This window comes from Somniosus microcephalus, chromosome 3 (assembly GCF_052327205.1).
Source record: "Somniosus microcephalus isolate GS21.2 chromosome 3, FLI_Smic_1.0, whole genome shotgun sequence".
NCBI lineage: Eukaryota > Metazoa > Chordata > Chondrichthyes > Squaliformes > Somniosidae > Somniosus > Somniosus microcephalus.
In genome coordinates this window covers 293034872-293054419 of record NC_140989.1, presented here as the reverse complement: position 1 = coordinate 293054419, position 19548 = coordinate 293034872, and the positions used below count along the sequence as shown (strand labels likewise).

General features: G+C 44.3%; 1 protein-coding gene across 2 annotated transcripts in view; it reads left to right on the top strand.

Annotated features, from left to right (window-relative positions):
- Positions 1 to 2339: 2339 nt before the first annotated feature.
- Positions 2340 to 19548, top strand: part of ankrd13c (ankyrin repeat domain 13C) — a 160953-nt gene continuing 143744 nt past the window's right edge. For both annotated transcript variants that reach the window (XM_085982781.1, XM_085982782.1), the window contains exon 1: positions 2340 to 3147. In XM_085982781.1, coding sequence (XP_085838907.1) covers positions 2859 to 3147 — 289 coding nt within the window. In that variant the 5' untranslated portion in view covers positions 2340 to 2858. The remainder of the gene's footprint in view (positions 3148 to 19548) is intronic.

Genomic DNA, 19548 nt, shown 5'->3' with positions numbered 1-19548 from the left:
GGAAAATTGTGTTTGACTAACTAGACTGAGTTGTTTTGAAGTAATGGAGAGGGATAGTAACATACTTTAGAAGGACATAGACAGACTGGTGAAATGGGCAGACACATGGCAGATGAAATTTAACGCAGAGATGTGTGAAGTAATACATTTTGGTAGGAAGAATGAGGAGAGGCAATATAAACTAAATGGTACAATTTTAAAGGGGGTGCAGGAACAGAGACCTGCAGGTGTACGTACACATCTTTGAAGGTGGTAGGACAAGTTGAGAAGGCTGGTTTTCTTTTTTTTTTAAAAAGCATACGAGATCTTTGGCTTTATTAATAGAGGCATAGTGTACAAAAGCAAGAAAGTTATGATAAACCTTTATAAAGCACTGGCTAGGCCTCAGCTGGAGTATTGTGTTTAATTCTGGGCACCACGCTTTAGGAAGGATGTCAAGGGCTTAGAGCGGGTGCAGAAGAGATTTACTAGAGTGTTACCGTGGATGAGGGACTTCAGTTATGTGGAGAGACTAGAGAAACTGGGGATTGTTTTTGGAACAGAGAAGGTTAAGAGATTTGATACAGCCATTCAAAATCATGAATGGTTTTGATACAGTAAATAAGAAGAAACTGTCTCCAGTGGCAGAAGGGTCAGCAACCAGAGGAGACAGAATTAAGGTGATTGGCAAAAGAACCAGAGGCGACATGAGCAAACATTTTTTTTACGCATATTGTTGTGATCTGGAATGCACTGTCTGAACGGGTGGTGGAAGCAGATTCAATAGTAACTTTCAAAAGAGAATTGGATAAATACGTGAAGGGAAAACATTTACAGGGCTATGGGAAAATAGCACGGGTGTGGAACTAATTGGATAGCTCTAACAAAGAGCCAGCACAGCCACGATGGGCCGAATTGCCTCCTTCTGTGCTGTATCATATTACTAAGGGTATACATTTAGAATTATAGGAGATGCAGGTCTCTTTCCTTTGAACAGTAATGAAGAGACTTGCCCAAGCGCAGAGCTTGAATTTTTACACAACTTTTTTTAAAAGGGAAATTTATCTTGTGTAAAATTTCCCTAGAGCATGAACAGGAGACTTGCATGTGTGAATAATGTCCTATGTGGAAGAAAGGTAATTGGGGCCAACAAGCCTGTCCCATTTTGATAAATCCAAATCCCTACCATCAAATCCCTCAATTGCTCTAATCTTTAAACATGTTTAAATTGTCCCTTGACTTCAGAACAGCCAAATCTCATCCATTGTCTTCAAATGGATTTGTGAACTGTTAATCATTTTGGTCACATATTAATGTCACTCTTGATATGTTGTCCAAATATTGATTGCTGCACTTGAACCCATTTATAGTGTCAATTTCAATGGCCTCACCTGCTAACTTACTAAACAATGGCCTGTATTTTGCTGTAATAATGACAAGGCTAATAGCACTCGCTGTTATTACAGGGTAAATCTGACAGCAACTTCTAGTGCCTGTACATGTGCAGTTAAACACTGTAATCCAGAAGTTGCTGTCGAGATAGCCTGCTCCTCCACAAGGGGCACTGTTGCAGTCCTCGTCAACAGACTCTGCACTGAATTGAATGTAATGGCGTGAACTTAGGGTAATTACCCACTAGTCTCGCACTAAAAATGGCTGGAAACGTTGGGGCTTGTGCATTCAGGAGTGAGTTTTTAACAGTGTAATAAGTGATAATTACTGCTGAACAACCTCTCCGATCCTGGAAAATTAATTTTATAAATGTGGAGTCTCATTCCCTCAAAAGAAAATTAGTGTTGCAGATTGGGAAAAAAATTCAAATTTTTATTTTTAGACTTTCTATTTTTCTCTTATCTCTCTCCCTTAATCCCATCTGTATGTCTCAATCTTTATATTGCTTCTGTAAAATGATTTAAATGTAATTTATATTTCCTGTTTTTTACTTCCTGGTTTGCAGTCTGCATGTCTCAGTGAGGATGCTTCAATCTGATGCTTGGCCTGCTCACAGGCGTCACAAATCCCCTGTACAGGGCGCTTGAAACAGACGTCAGATTAGTAGAAATCTCCGCCGACAAGCCCGCGAAATGTCTCTGGGCAACTGTACCCGAGGTGAACGGCGAAAGCCTTTCCTTCACCGCTGAACGGAAAATCCGAACCCTTGTTTTTGCCCTTTGTGTGCTTTTTAAAAAAAAAGTCACACCTCATTTTCCATCTTAACACCAACATCCGAGTGTTAACCTGTCCCCTCACTGGCATTTGACTGGCTGCGTGACCGTATTTTGGTTCCTAGCTTTGCTCGTCTCAAGCTGGTGTTTAAATGATCATTTTTTACATTACAGACCAAGGCCCGGCGTGTGAAACCGCGTAACTGCCCCGGTTGCCGTGGTTACGGCGCAACGCGACAATCGGGAGTTTATGAAAGATCGCGACAAAAGTGAAGGCCACGCAAAACATCGTGATATTTGAGCGAGGGAGTGAGAGAAGAAAAATGGCGGTCTTATCTTAAGTACAGATCGAAGAGTTTGCGAACTGGATTGTGGCGCTGGCGATCAGCGGCCCTCCGACTTTATATGTGCCCGTAAATTTTTTTTTAGCTGTGTTTGGTGTTGGTTTGTTTTCTCCCTCTCCCAGGATAATCCCCTCAGTACTTACTGCCTTCCCTCGGGCTCTCTCTGGTGCCGCCCCCATCCCTCCAGGCCGCTGTGTTATTATTCCTATGTTCCCGCAGCCTCCGAGCCCCGCGTTTGACTGCTCTACATGTCGTTGTGTGGCTGTCGCGGCGCAACAGCAGCTAAAAGTGCTATCGTCAGCCTCCGAGTTTCTGCGAGGTTCGCGGTAGCAGCACTGCCGCCGTCCCCTTTACTATCTCCCTCGTCGTCATGACCGGGGAGAAGGCGGAAAGGATTGCCAACGGCCGCTCGGTGCGTAGGGATCACAGGCTATACAAAGAGGAGGCTGAGGCTGAGCAGGACGACGAGGCGGGGAGGACTAAAAATCGGGCTAAACTCTTTGCGAACCACAAACTGATCAAGAGCCCGGCTTTCACCACGGAGGCGTCCGCCACTAAAGCCGAGGATTTTCCAGTCCACGAGTGTGTCTTTAAAGGCGATGTCCGGAGATTATCGTCATCGATAAGGACCCACAACATAGCTCAAAAAGATCTCCACGGTGAGTTTGTTACCATACAACTCTTCTGAGAGTATGGAGTACTAGTTGCCCTAAGTAGCGATTACAAATCAAAGTTGAATCTGTACGCACTCTTGTTTATTGTGAAATGTATGTTTTTTTTATCAATTAAATTGGGTGATAGTATGATGTCTTTCCAGTTTTTATCATTTGCTATGCAGTTTTCACCTTTTAAATTTAATATATATAAAGTTGACCAAATATAAAATACAAGTAATCCTAGATATCTATAGTACTAGATCTCAAATATGCTAAAATCTGCTTTTTGAGAACTTTGGGGTAATAGTTATAGTTTTCAGAATCAATGAAAACACTTTTTACAGTCCTACTTAGTTCTGTATAGATAGATCAATTAATTAATGGTGCACTGTAAACAGGAAGCTACTTTGATATTAATTGGAAGATAAGCCCATTTTGAGTTAACTAAACTGTTCATCTGTAACTGAGATTTTTTTGAACACATTTAAGAAGTTGTACGGATGATCGGTACTACTTTGTACATGTATTTACAATACAAACAGCAACTGCAAGGATTTACTGAAAAGTGTGTTTTTAAGCACCTAGTTGACATTTTGTTTTGTTGACCGTGCAACCTAAAATATTTGTACGGCTTTGGTTAAGACCCATTTAAATAGATTATGACCCTGGCAAAATTTACTGATCCGAAATCATAGAATCTTATAATCATAAGAATGTTATAACCTAGAGGGAGGTCATTTGGCTCATCGCGCTTCTTTGAAAGAGCTACCCAATTAACCTCACTCCCCTGCCCTTTCCCCATAGCCCTGCAAATTTTCCGCCTCAAGTATTTATCCAATTCCCCTTTGAAAGTTATTATTAAATCTGCTTCCACCATCCTTTCAGGCAGTACATTCCAGATCATCATAACTCAAAAAAAAAAAAAAAAGTTTCCTCATGTTGCCTCTGGTTCTTTTGCTAATTACCTTTAAATTTGTGTCCTCTGGTTACTGACCTTTCTGCCACTAGAAACAGTTTCTCCTTGTTTACTCTATCAAAACCCTTTTATGATTTTTGAACACCTCTATTAAATCACCCCTTAACCTTCTCTGCTCTTAAGGAGAACCACCTCAGTTTTTCTAGTCCCCCCACGAGTGTAACGTATCCCAAGTTTGCTGACGAAACAAAGCTAGGTGGGAAAGTAAGCTGTGAGGAGGACACAAGGAGTTTGCAAAAGGATTTAGACAGGTTAAGTGATTGGGCAAAAACGTGGCAGATGGAATATAATGTGGAGAAGTGTGAAGTTATCCACTTTGGTAGGTAAAATAGAAAAGCAGAATTTTTTTTTAACTGTGAGCCTGGGAAATGTTGGTATTCAGAGGGGCCTGGGTGTCCTTATACATGAATCACAGAAAGTTAACATGTAGGTACAATTAGGAAAGCAAATGGTATGTTAGCCTTCATTGCAAAGGGATTAATTAATTAAAATCTGAAGAAATGAGACTCCACACTTGTAAAAGTTAATTTTTAGTGCCAGTGAGGTTGTTTGGCAGTCATTAATCACACCATTAAAATTCACTTACACTTGAATGGACAAGCCCGAACTTCGAATGGTGTGTTTAATGGGTATTTATCATGTAAGTACCCCAACTTCATGCTGCTGTATGTTTTTCAAAGCTGAGTCTCTTGGCGAGATACCCTTGTAGTGAAGCTTGTGGAGGAGGAGGGCAACTCAGACAGCAACTTCCTGATTTCCACATTTAACTGTGCATATGTGAATGCCGGAAGTTGCTGTCCAATTTATTCCTTAATAACTGTGAGCGCTGATAGCCTCACTGGTATTTCTACCACAAAATCCAGGCCATTGTATTTACAGCGCAGAAACAGGCCATGGACACTACAGCTGAGGTCTAACCGGTGATTTATAAAGGGTTAGCATAACTTGCTTGCATTTGCACTCTATGCCTTTTTATAAAGCCAATCCCGTATGCTTTTTTAACAGCCTGCTCAACTTGTCCTGCCACCTTCAAAGATGTGTATGTACCACCCCCAAAGCAGACAAATAAATATAAAGAGGAAACAGCCAGAGGCAACTTAGCACACCTTCTCTTTCTCCCCTCGCCCCCTCCCCCCCCGCCCAACACCCATGAGAACAGAATCTAGGGCTGGGAAAAGGGTATCGCATCTTGTCATCCACCCCCCACCCGTCTCCTCCACCGCCTGCAAACCCCCCCCCCCGTCGAGAAGAAATATTGAAGAAGTAGGCACTTAATCTCATTTCTCCCCCTTTTTGGCCCCTCCCCACTGAATTTGAGTTTGGTGGAAGCAAGGACAGAACCACTCTTTCCCCCCCCCCCCCTTTTTGAGAGCGTGCCTGCCTCCTCCCCCATATAAGTAGTTCCCCCTTCCACATCTATCATTTCTCCTGCTTTTGTCTCCTCTCTTCCCCTTTTTCCCTTCCTGCATCCTTCTCTCCGTCCATAGTTTCCTTTCCCATTCTCCTCTCCTCTCTTTATGGACCAACCTTTCACTCCTCTCCCTCCACACCCCTCCTCTCCCATTTGCTTTCTGCCTCACAGCTGCAAAAAATTTCAGCTTGCATTCTTTACATCATGGGAGTTGAAAGGTAGAAGAATTTAAGAGTTTCCTTGCTTTTCCCAAAAGACTTTGAAAGAAAGGCAAGCAATGTATATTGCTGAAAAACCGAGCCCATGGGGCTGAAATTGCAGTCTCCGTTTTGACATACTCTGAGTACGCCATCATAATCCATTTGAAAGGCCCCGGGAGTTCCAGATTTCCACATGTGCGAAATCCGGAACTTGTGATCTGTCAAGGTACACCTTGACAGATCAGCCGAACTGCATGGAAACTCAGCCCAACTCTGCGCCAGCAATACTATTTGCCCAACAATTGCCCACGCAATTCTTGCGGCTGGTAAAAGCAGGCGTAGGGTGTATGTATAAGGCTTAAATAAAACATTTAAAAATCCAAAATAATGCACGTACACTTTAAATGAGTTTATTGAGGTTGGTGCACTGAAGGGACTTATGAATAAAGTTGCTATTCAGTACATTTATAATTATTAGAATTCTGTAAATTGCATAATTTATTTGGGGATTCCATTGCATATCATTAGGGGATTCCCTTCGTAAATTTGCAATGGAATTCTCCTTTGTGATTGGAAGACCGGGCCCACGTGACCCCCGGGATATTTCCAAACTGCCTGCGTCCCTGGGATCTGTGGGCCTTTATGCTGTTGTCTGCCTGGAAGCCCGAGACCGCAACTCTGTGTAGCCTGGGCGCCTGGAGGTAGGTTCGTAAATGTTTCGCGGGCCGGAGGCGTGCTCCGGAGGTACGCCTCTGACTGCAATTTCTAGCCCCATATATGTGAATGTAAACAGCTGTTCTTATGAGAGACAGCAGTAGGAATAACAGCTTGATTTTTTTTTTGTTGATGGTGGTTAGGAAAAAGAGATTGGTTATAGAATTTTTTAAGTCAAACATCACTTATGGTTGTACATATCATTAAGCCTTAAAAATGATTCAGATGGGTTTTTTTTAAATATAAAAAATTGAAACTGTATAAACAATGAACTTCAATTGTTACCTGAGGTAATTTTTGTTTGTTTATGGAAATGTATATTTATCAGAGTGTATTAGTCAGCAGGCTCACTGTTAAATGTGTGCTTTTGGCCCATGCCAGGATTTTATACTAGGAAACTGCATACCTCCAGTCGCTGATTTTCAGTCAATTAATTTTAACAAGTGGAAAATTTGCACTTGAGTACTTGAAAGCAAGAACATAAAAATAGAAACTGATGGCGAGAAGTGCTGTTGAGGCATATGATGTGCAGAAACATGTGGGAGGGGAGGCCTGATGGTTTGAAAGAGGCTGATGCAATCTGGGTCCTGTTCTCTTGGGCTTCCTCCCCCCATGTGTGATCTAGAACCTGCTCCAGCCAATACTGCCAGATCTTGGCAAGACCCAAGACTTTTTAAAATCTGTGCTAAGTCTTGATGGACCTCAGGATCACCCTGCTCAGATTTCTTTCTCCTCAGCCCATTCCTAGATTCAATATTCTCCTCTCAATGCTCCCAGCCCTCGCACTTCCTCCACAATGCCCCTATGTTCCAGGATCCTAGGAGCTGCCTGTGTTTTAAGAACCTCCCACTTCAGTGTTCCTGGAAACTTGTGAGTTTACCTCAAAGTGCAGTTAGACCAGGGGTGGGCAATTATTTGAGCTGGAGGGCCATTTAACAAGTTTTGGTGAGCTGGTGAGGGCCGCGCACACAAAATGAATTGTTAACAACAGCTACCATTTAAAAATGTGTTATGGCATTTATTCTATAAAGAATCCTTCATGTTGTTTCCACACTTAATAAAAATAGCAATTATTAACTTGCTGACAAACATGAAAATAGACAGAGGACACAAACACAAATGTGCATCCTATTCACAACCAAAGAAGGCTTAGAATACACAACAAATTTAATCGTATTCTTTTCAGACTATTGTTAAAATCATCCTTTTTTATTAGTCTGCCCATACTTATTTTTAACCCATGCCTTTATATAAAAAAAACCTATGTTAATGCTTTATTTTTTTTTATTGTTATTTTAAAACCATTAACTTGTACCCAAGAACTCCAAATCGGGCAGTACCACATCTTCAAGTGACTAAAAGCATAATGTTATTTCTAAAGTGAAGAGACAACACTTTGCTGTCCCTGCTATTTTAATCACCAACCAGATGATCTTAATTGCTTAATTAATTTAAAAATTGCTATTTTAGACACGTTGGCTGTTTGAAATCTATACATAGGAGTTATGGCAATAACAATGAATTATGTTCCTTCTGACTGCTTGCCCTTCTATATTAAATCAAATAAAAGGAGAAGCAGCAGTGGTCAGTCAATGGGCAAACGGCTTCGAGCAAATGATGAGCAGGAAAACAGAACCTCAAACGACAAAATTGGTAATCGCAGTACCTCTTAAACTGGGAATCATGTTCAGGTTCTCGTTCAGCTTTTGTCACGTTTCTGCACTAAAACTATTGGAAGAAGCTGCCTGGACCCTGCTGATACCGATTGTAAAATACTCAATACTCAACAACCTATCACCAGCTGTAAACGGCGGACTTTTAATAAATCAGTTTTCAGTGGAATGATTTGAAGCAGAATTTTTTCTTTTCTCCCATCTAACATGGTCCTGCAGATAAGAACAATAAACAAGGGTCAGAGCAGACAAAAGGCTCCCGAGTGCCCGATCACTCTGCACAAACACACCGCCCACACCATGCTCCCTTCAACACTTACCCAAAACACTATGTTGAAGTTAAACAAAACATGTTTAACGCAGCAGCTAACTTCAGGTCCAAAATGTTTCCTGGACATGGTGAGCGGGGAAGCCAGTTGTAAACCGTGAAATGAAGAGTCGGGCAACTGCCTTTACTGAGGCTCAACGCCAAAGGTGAGAAGCGAGAGACCGAAGCCCAGCCACCACATCAGGACGCCGAATGGACAAACATCGGGCTTCATTCAGGCGGAAGCGAACCAAACTTGGGGCGAGTCCGATTCGACTCTCGGCTCCATCCCGTTAGCCCCTGCTCACGGATCCATTGCCCTTTGACCATCGCTGTCACCATAGAGTCCAGTTTGGACCGGGCCGTATTTTGCCCACCACTTAGTTATAGAATCATAGAATGGTTATAGCACAGAAGGAGATTCGGCCCGTTGAGCCCGCGCCGGCTCTCTGCAAGAGCACTTTAGCTAGTCCCACTCACCAGCCTTTCCCCGTAGCCCTACAAATTTTTTTCCTTCATCCAACTCCCTTTTGAAAGCCGTGATTGAGTCTGCCTCCATCACCCTTTCAGGCAGTGCATTCCAGATCCTAACCACTCGCTGCATAAAAAAGGTTTTTCTTATATCGCCTTTGGTTCTTTTGCCAATTTCCGTAAATCTGTGTCATCTGGTTCTCGACCTTTCTGCCAATGGGAACAGTTTCTCTCTCTCTACTTTGTCTAGCCCCCTCATGATTTTGAACACCGCTATCAAACCTCCTCTCAATCTTCTCTGCTTCAAGGAGAACAACTGCAGTTTCTCCAGTCTATCCACGTAACTGAAGTCCCTCATCCCTGGAATCATTCTCGTAAATCTTTTCGGCACCCTCTCTAAGGCCATCACATCCTTCCTAAAGTGCGGTGCCCAGAACTGGATACAATACTCCAGTTGAGGCCGAACCAGTGTTTTATGTAGGTTCATCATAATTTCCACGCTTTTGTACTCTATACCTCTATTCGTGAAGCCCAGGATCCCACAAGCTTTTTTAACCGCTTTGTCCACCTGCCCTGCCACCTTCAGCGATTTGTGCACATATATCTCTAGGTCTCTCTGCTCATGCACCCCCTTTAGGATTGTACCTTTTTAGTTTATATTTCCTCTCCTCATTCTTTCTACCAAAATGTATCCCTTCACACTTTTCTGTGTTCAATTTCACCAGCCTGTCTGTCTTCCTGAAGTCTGTCACTCTCCTTCTCACTGTTCACTATACTTCCAAGTTTTGTGTCGTCTGCAAATTTTGAAATTGTGCTCTGTACATCCAAGTCATTAATATAGGTCAAGAAAAGCAGTCCTAGTACAGATCCCTGGGGAACACCACTGTATACCTTCCTCCAGTCAGAAAAACAACCATTCACCACTACTGTTTCCTGTCACTTAGCCAATTTTGTATCCATGCTGTCACTGTCCCTTTTATTCTATGGGCTTCAACTTTACTGGCAAGCCTATTTGGCACTTTGTGGAACGTCTTTTGGAAATCCATGTACACCACGTCAGCCGCATTGCCCTCTTACCTCATCAAAAAACTCGATCAAGTTGGTTAAACACGATTTGCCTTTAACAAATCCATGCTGGCTTTGCTTAATTAATCCACACTTGTCCAAGTGACTGTTAATTTTGCCACTGATAATTGTTTCTAAAAATGTTCCCACTACTGAGGTTAAACTGACTGGCCTGTAGTTGCTGGGTTTATCTTTACACCCTTTTTTGAACAAGGGTGTAACATTTGCAATGCTCCAGTGCTCAGGAACCACCCCCGTTTCTAAGGAGGATTGGAAGATTATGGCCAATAACTCCGAGTTCTTCCTTCACTTTCCTCAGCGTCCCAAGATGTATCCCATCTGGTCCTGGTGACTTATCTACTTTAATTACAGCCAGCCTTTCTATGACCTCCTCTTTGTCAATTTTTATCCCATCCAGTATCTCCTCTACCAACTCCTTCATTATGTCTATGACAGCATCTTCTTCCTTGGTGAAGACAGATGCAAAGTACTCATTTAGCCCCCTCAGCCATACCCTCTGCCTCCATGCATAGGTCTCCTTTTTGGTCCCTAATCAGCCCCACCCCTCCTCTTCCTACCTGTTTACTATTAATATGCCTATAGAAGACTTTTGAATTACCTTTTATGTTAGCTGCCATTCTATTCTCATACCCTCTCTTTGCCCCTCTTATTTTCTTTTTCACCTCTCTGAACTTTCTATATTTAGCCTGATTCTCGAATGTATTCTCGACCTGACATCTGTCATGTGCGCTCTTTTTCTGTTTCATCTTATTCACTATCACTTTCGCATCCAGGGAGCCCTGACTTTAGTTGCCCTACTTTCCCCCTTGTGGGAATGTACCTCGACTGTACCCAAACTATTTCCTCTTTAAAGGCAGCCCATTGTTCGATTACAGTTTTGCCTGCCAATCTTTGATTCCAATTTACCCGGGCCAGATCCGATAAGTATTTTTACCCTAGATTGCTCCCTGTCGTTTTCCATAGCTAATCTAAACCTTATGATACTATGATCACTGTTCCCTAAATGTTCACCTACTGACACTTGCTGCACTTGACCTACCTCATTCCCCAGGACCAGATCCAGCAATGCCTCCTTCCTCGTTGGGCTGGAAATATACTAATCAAGAAAGTTCTCCTGAACACACTTCAGAAATTCTTCCCCCTCTCTGCCCTTTGCACTATTACTATCCCAGTCTATATTAGGATAGTTGAAGTCCCACATTATCACTACTCTATATCTCTTGCATCTGTAATTTCTCTGCAGATTTGCTCCTCCATATTTTTCCCACTAGTTGGTGGCCTATAGAATACACCTAGTAGTGTAATGGCTCCTCTGTTATTTCTTAACTCTAGCCACATAGATTCTGTCCTTGATCCCTTCAGGACACCCTCTCTCTCCAGCACTGTAACATTCTCCTTGATCAATACTGCCACACCACCTCCAGCTTTCCTTCCCTATTTTTCCTGAACATCTTTATATCCAGGAATATTTAATACCCAACCCTGCCCTTTTTTGAGCCAGGTCTCTGTTATTGCCACAACATCATATTCTCATGTGGCTATTTGCGCCTGCAGCTCACCTACCTTGTTTACTATGATGTGGAGATGCCGGTGTTGGACTGGGGTGGACAAATGTAAGAAGTCACACAACACCAGGTTATAGTCCAACAGCTTTATTTGAAATCACAAGCTTTCGGAGCACTGCTCCTTCGTCAGGTGACGAAGGAGCAGTGCTCCGAAAGCTTGTGATTTCAAATAAAGCTGTTGGACTATAACCTGGTGTTGTGTGACTTCCTACATTTGTTTACTATGCTTCGTGCATTCACATACATACACTGTGTAAACCTATCTTTATATCCTGTGTTCTCTCTAGGTCTGACCCCCACCTAATACCTTACTATTTATTACTTTAGTGCTATCTGTCTCTCCCAATCCTTTGTGCCCTTTGTTTCTCCTTTCTAATGCTACATCCTTGTGCCCATCCCCCTGCCAACTTAGTTTAAACCCTCCCCAACAGCACTAGCAAACCTCCCCACGAGGATATTGGTACCGGCTCTGCTGAGATGCAACCTAGTCCCACCTCCCCCAGAACCGGTCCCAATGTCCCAGGAATCTGAAGCCCTCCCTCCTGCACCATCTCTCCAGCCATGCATTCATCTGCTCTATCCTCTTATTTCTATACTCACTCGCGCGTGGCACTGGGAGTAATTCTACCTTTTTGAGGTCCTTCTTTTTAATCTCTTTCCTAGCTCCCTAAAATCTGCCTGCAGGACCTCATCCTGCCTATGTCGTTGGTACAGCTATGGACCACGACCTCTGACTGTTTCCCCCCCCCCCGGCCCCCTGAATGTTCTGCAACCGCTCAGTGACATCTTTGACCAGGGAGGCAACATACCATCCTGGAGTCATGTCTGCGGCCGCAGAAACGCCTGTCTGTTCTCCTAACTATCGAATCCCCTACCACTATTGCCTTCTCAATCTTCCTCTTCTCTCTCCCCCCCACCCCTCAACCCACCCCTGTACAGCTGAGCCACCCATGGTGCCGTGGACTTTGCTCTGGCTGTACTCCCCAGAGGAACCATCGCCCTCACCAGTATGATTGGAGAACGAGATGCACTCAGGGGACTCCTGCACTACCTGCCTGGTCCTCCTTGTCTGTCTGATGGTCACCCGTTCCTTCCCTTTCTGCCTGCACACTCTTGCGCTGCGGGGTGACCACCTCCTGAAACTTACAGAAATAAACTTAAGACTAAGAGTCTAAAAAGTTGGGCCTACCTTTATCTCCGGATGCTTCTCTCGCTCTTTTAAAGTCTTTATTCACACGATTATTTATAGTTTAGTTTATCTAGTTACATTAGAGAGAATAAAGCACTAATACTTGCCCACCAATCACCTACCTGCAGTTCTGTGACGTCATTCCAAGACCCTTGGACCCCATCCTAATGTTGCTAACTCTGGGTCCCTGATAGTACTACTTTGCTTAACACTCCTGTTCTTAAAGCCTCTCGCTGTGGTAACTACATGGGAGATCTACTAATGTGCTTATAAAGCCCTTGCTAGTTCTCTATGTTGACCACCATTATCTTTCATATTACTTCTTGGCCTTCCTAATCATGTTTTTCGCTTTGCTTTCATATTTTTTATTTTTCCATTTTCTTCTCTAATATACCTCAAATATTGTATGCATTTTTAAACCTAATTTTTGCTCTTGCCTCTTTTATCCATAGAACGCCTAGCCTATGGCACACCGCCTTTACTCAGTCTGAATGTATTTAACCTGCATCGTAATTATTTAAATATTTCCCACTGCTGGTCAAATGTTTGATGTTTTCGCAACCAATAAGACTGGGTTACGTCATCATACATTCTGTTAAAATTAGCTCATTTTCATTGCAGCACTTTTATTAACTCCTTTTTTATATCTATTTTGAATGTGAATTTAATTAGGTAATGGTTGCTATTTCCCAAGTATTGCTCTGCTTCAGGTTATTTACCTGTCCTGACAAGTTACCCAGAATTAGATCTAACACTGCACCCTCCTTTTTTGAACATGCAGCATCCTGATTAAGGAAACAGTCTTGGTTATGTTCTGAAAGCCCCTCCACAATTTGACCACAAACTGTTGTCTGATCCTAGTCTACCTTGGAAAAGTTAAAATCCCCTACTGTTGCAACTCTGTTACCACTGCAAATCTTTCTAAATTGCCTGCAAATCTCATTCCCAATTTCTTTCCCACTATTTGACCTATAATGCACTCCTAACACTGGAACAGACCTCAGTACTGTAATAGATCCCTCTCTTTCTTAACCCAGATTTTGTCTGAGCACCATCAATGAAAGAAAAAATTCTATGTTTGTATAAAGTCCTTAGTGAGGCTCCTCACTATTTTACTCCTTTTTCCCTTCTACCACTACTGCAACTTACATTTATGCAATTCCTTTCATTAAAAAAAAAGACCCAAGGCACTTTGCCAGAAGAGAGAGCTTAGGAGGGTGATTGAAAGCTTGGGTGAAAAGTTCTGCTTTCAGAATTTTCTTCAAAGGAGGAGAGAAATATGAGGAAGTTACAGAGAGCAGGCCTTAGCAGGTGAAAGCTGGTTGGACTGACGACGGGTGGAATGTCCCAGGGGCCAGAGTTGGAAAACTGAGAGAGTGCAAGTCTGGAGGAGGTTAGAGATCGGGTATATCGAGACCATGGAGGGATTTGAAGATGAGCATGAGAAATTTAAACCATTATAGGTCCGTGAGGATGGGAATAATGGATGAACTACACTTAGTGCAATACATACAAACAGCTGGATTTTGGGTAAGTTTGAGTTTATGAAGCATGGATAAAAGAATGCCAGCAAGGTGAGCGTTGGAGTAGTTGAGTCTGGAAATGACAAAAGCAATGATGAGGGTTTCCGTGGTGGAGGAGCTATGATGTGCAATGTTGCAGAGGTAGAAATAAGCGGTCTTGCTGGATTCATAATGGGTTCAGAAGTACATTTCCAGGTCAGAGAGGACCCCCAAGGTTGCACAGTTTTGTTGAACCTGACTGAGAGAAATGGAGTCTGTGTCAAGTGAGCAGAGTTTCTGGTGAGCATTGAAAACCATGGCTTCAGTCTTCCCCATGTTAAGCTGAATAAAGTTACTGCTCATCCAAGACTTTGGATAGCCAGTCTCTCAGCACCCAAGTGGTTTTGGTGTTGAGGGATAGAGCTGGGTATCATCAGCATACATACAGAAGCTGATCCTATGCCAGTGAGTTATGTCACCAAGGGGCAAATTGAAGATTTGGAAAAGGAGTGGGCCAAGATAGGTCCTGAAACTCCTGAGGTGATGATGGTGGGGGGTGGGGAGATAGCCAGTGCATTTCTAGCAATGACCTATGTTCAGAAATGTAGTGCAACCAAGCAATGGCAGCCCCATGGAGCTAAGCAATGAAGAGGTGGTGGAGAAGGATAGTATGATCAGCTGTGACGTGCTGCAGAAAGATCGAGGGGATAAGGGGGGAAAGCTCACCCTGGCCAATGTTGCAGAAGGTGTCATTCATGACTTTAGCCAGGGCAATCTGTGTTTCAATATTGGCAGAAACTGGACTGGAGGGCTATGAACAGGGAGTTTCTGGAAAGATGGGCATGAAGCTGGAGGTGACATCCTGCTGTAGCACCTTGGAGAAAAGGAAGGTTAGAGGTGGGATAATCGAGTGGATGGATGGTGGTTTTTTTTGAGTAAGAGGTAATGACACCAGTTTTGAAGGTGAGGGGGATGATGCCTGTGGAAAGGATACTATTAACAGTAAAAGCTAACCATGGGGATGTGTGGTAGTAGAATGAGTGATCAGTGGGCGGGAAGAGCATCTAGGGAGTAGGTGGTGGGTATCCTGGAAGTGATGAGTTTCGAGAGCAAGGGGGAATGGGAAAGAAACTGGAAAGTAATGATGGAATACAAAAGCAAAATACTGCGGATGCTGGAAATCTGAAATAAAAACAGAAAATGCATCTGTAGAGAGAGAAACAGAGTTAACGTTTCAGGTTGATGCCCCTTCATCAGAACTGGAATGGTTGGGGGACTGGGGATAGGTCCAGAATGGAGGACAAGATAAAATGAAGGCAGCAGCAGAGGCAGCTGCACTAATTGTCTCAATCTTGGGAGACAAAATAATTCCTTGAGTTTTACATCTTTGATATTGGACCCAAGGTCGACAACAACAGCAACTAATATTTACATGGGACATTTTATTACATTAATAAGGTACTAAGGCGCTTCACAGGAGTGTTATCAAAAAAATAATTTGACACCGAGCCATATAAGGAGATGATGGGGCAGATGACCAAAAGCTTGGTCGCAGAGGTAGGGTTAAAAGAGCATTTTAAAGGAGGAAAGAGAAGTGGAGAGGCGGAGAGATTCAGAGAGGGAATTCCAGAGCTTGGGACCTAGGCAGCTGAAGGCACGACCGCCAATGGTGGAACATTTAAAATCAAGGATGTTCAAAAGGCCAGACTAGGCTGAGTGTAGAGGTCTGGGGGATTACAGGGCTAGAGGAGATTACAGGGATAAGGAAGGGTGAGGCCATGGAGGGATTTGAAAACCAGGATGAAAATTTTAAAATCGAGGCGTTGCTTAACTGGGAGCCAATGTAGGTCAGTAAGCACAGGGTAGATGGGTGAGCGGGACTTGGTGCGAGTTAGCACACAAGCGACAGAGTTTTGGATGACCTCAAGTTTATGAAGGGTAGAACTAGGGAAGCTGACCAGGAGTGCATTGGAAGTGTAGAGGTGATAAAGGCCTGGTTGAGGGTTTTAGCAGCAGATAAGTTGAGGTAAGGGCAGAGACGGGCAATATTACGAAGATGGAAATGGGCAGTCTTAGTGAAAGAACGGATATGAGGTAGGAAGCTCAATTCGTGATCACTTGTGTTGTGAACAGACTTGGTCGGCCTTAGACAGTTGTTGGGAGAGAGATTGAATCGGTGGAAAGGGAATGGAGTTTGTGGCGTGAGCCAAAGACAATGGCTTCGGTCTTCCTGATATTTAATTGGAGGAAGTTTCTACTCATCCAGTGCTGGATGTAGGACAAGCAGTCTGATAGTATAGAGACGGTGGAGGAACCGAGAGAGTTGGAGGAGAGGTAAAGCTGGGTCTCATCAGCATACACGTGAAAACTCACGTCGTGTTGCCGGATGGTGTAACCGAGGGGCAACATGTAGATGAGAAGTAGGAGGGGGCCAAGGATAGTTCCTTGGGGGATACCAGAGGTGACAGTGTGGGATCAGGAAGAGAAGCCATTGCAGGTGATTCTATGGTTACGGCTGGAAAGATGGGAATGGAACCGGGCGAGTGCAGTCCCATCCAGCTGGATGACGGTGGAGAGGCGTTGGAGCTGAATTTTGTGGTCAACCGTGTCAATGGCTACAGACTGGTCCAGAAGAACAAGAAGGGCTAGATTAACTTTGTCGCAGTCAAGTAGGATGTAATTTGTGGCCTTATTAAGAGCAGTTTCAGTACTGTGGTGGGGTGGAAGCCTGATTGGAGGGATTCAAACAAAGTTCTGGGAAAGATGGGCACGGATTTGGGAGGCGACAACATGTTCAAGAACTTTGGTGAGGAAAGGGAGGTTGGAGATGGGACGATAGTTTGCAAGAATGGAGGGGGGTCAAGGGTTAATTTTTTGCAGAGAGGGGTGATGACGGCAGATTTGAAGGAAAGGTGGACAATACCAGATAGAGAACCATATCCGCTAACATGGGAACCAGAAAGGAAAGTTGGGTTGTCAGCAACTTAGTAGGAATAGGGTCGAGAGAGCAGGCGGCTGGTCTCTTTGACAAGATGAGCTTTAAAAGGATAAGAGGGGAGATAGGAGAGAAATTAGAAAAATATGCACATTTAGGGTTAGGGCAGAGGGGGAAACTGAGGAAGTAAGGTCCGGTGGGCTAGGGGAAGGGAAGGAATTGAAAGCAGAAGCAGTTGAATGGATGTTGTCGATCGTTTTAACAAAAGTCCATGAGCTCCTCAGATTGATTTATTGAAGGTGAGGGAGGAGGAGGCAGGGGGGAGGGTGGTTTGAGAAGACGGTTAGTGGTAGAGAAGAGAAGCCTGGTGTTATTCTTGCTGTCCTGGATGATCTTAAAATAGTGGGCGGTTTTAGTGATGGAGAGCAGGACCTGGTAGTGCTTTATATGATCTAGCCAAATCTGGTTATGGATGGTTAGACCAGTTGTCTGCCAAAGACATTCAAGTCTGCGTTCCTTGGACTTAAGGGAGCGGAGATGAGAGGTATACCGGGGGAATGACTAGGGTGAGAAAGTGTAACGATTTTAGTGGGGATGAGGGCATCAAAGGTGGTGGAGAGGGTGTGATTTAGTAAGTCAGTAACTTCATTCAGTGCTGCCCACCCCCCCCCCCCCCCCCCCCCGATTATCAAAATCCACGACAAGGCCTTGGACAACGTGGACCACTTTCCATACCTCGGGAGCCTACTGCCAACAAGGGCAGACGTCGACGACGAAGTCCAACACCGCCTTCAGTGTGCCAGTGCAGCCTTCGGTCGCCTGAGGAAGAGTGTGTTTGAAGACCAGGATCTCAAACCCGGCACTAAGCTCATGGTCTACAGGGCAGCAGTGACACCCGCCCTGCTGTATGCCTCAGAGACATGGACCATGTACAGCAGGCACCTCAAAGCACTGGAGAGGTACCACCAACGCTGCCTCCGCAAGATCCTGCAAATCCATTGGCAGGATAGGCACACCAACGTCAGTGTTCTTGCTCAGGCCAACATCCCCAGCATCAAAGCTCTGACCACGCTCAATCGGCTCCGATGGACGGGTCACATTGTCCGCATGCCTGATACGAGACTCCCAAAACAAGCGCTCTTCTCGGAGCTACGGCACGGCAAGAGAGCCCCAGGTGGGCAGAGGAAACGCTTCAAGGACACCCTTAAAGCCTCCTTGAAAAAGTGTAACATCCCCACCGACACCTGGGAATCCCTGGCCCAAGACCGCACAAAGTGGAGGAGAAGCATCCGGGAAGGCGCTGAACACCTCGAGTCTCTTCGCCGGGAGCAAGCGGAAGCCAAGCACAGGCAGCGCAAGGGGCGCACGTCAACCCAAGCACCCCACCCACCCGTCCCTTCAACCACCGTCTGCCCCACCTGTGACAAGAGACTGTAGATCCCGCATTGGACTCATCAGTCACCTGCGAACTCATTTTTAATGTGGAAGCAAGTCATCCTCGGTTCCGAGGGACTGCCTAAGAAGAAGAAGCCAGTAACTGCAGAGATGTCCTGGAGAATAGTAGGTCAAAGGCTAGGTAGTTGGGAATTAGAAAGTGCAGTGGTAAGGGATTTGAGGAAGAGCTTTCTCCCGGGGCGGATACGAAAAGAAGTGAGTTTAGGAGGGGGAAAGAGAATGACCTATGAAATGTTCGGAGATTGCCTTATCGGTAATGGTTATGGAGGGGATAGTGAGGCCACGTGAAATGATAAGATTGACGGGTGGTTGTGTATATAGGTGGAGGAGTTGACATGAAGGGAAAGATTAAGTGAGGTAAGAAGGGCAGTGATCTCGGAGGAGAGGGAGGTTGAAATCACTGAGGATGAGAAGTCTCTCGCTGCAGAAGGAGGAAAGCAGAGAAGAGATATCATTGAGAAAATTGGTGTGGTATTTGGGTGGACGGTACAGAATAAGGATTTTAAGAGAGACGTGAGGAATGGAACAAGGTGAGATGCTCAAAGGAGGAAAAGTTGCCAGAGGACGGAGAGGGAAGGAGAAGGAGGATAGTTGTAGAGGAAAGGAGCCTAGTATTGGTGTTACTCCCAGGATAATTTTGGAACAGTAGGCAGATCTCTCAATATCTATGCCAATTGTGTGACAGATGTGCTAAAACTTTGACCCTTTTGATTTAGCAGTGCAAAGATGGTAGTATACCAGAGGGAGCAACAGGTATGAGAGACAGTGATTGCTTTCCTGGAAACAAGGATGTCAAAGGTGGGATGACTGAATGGTATAGTAAGTTGGCAGCAGAAGTGTCATGGTGGGTGGAGAGCAATGTTCCCTGTAAGCTCGCTTTGTTCTATGCGGCCTGTTAATTTTAATGTGCGGTCCCTTTG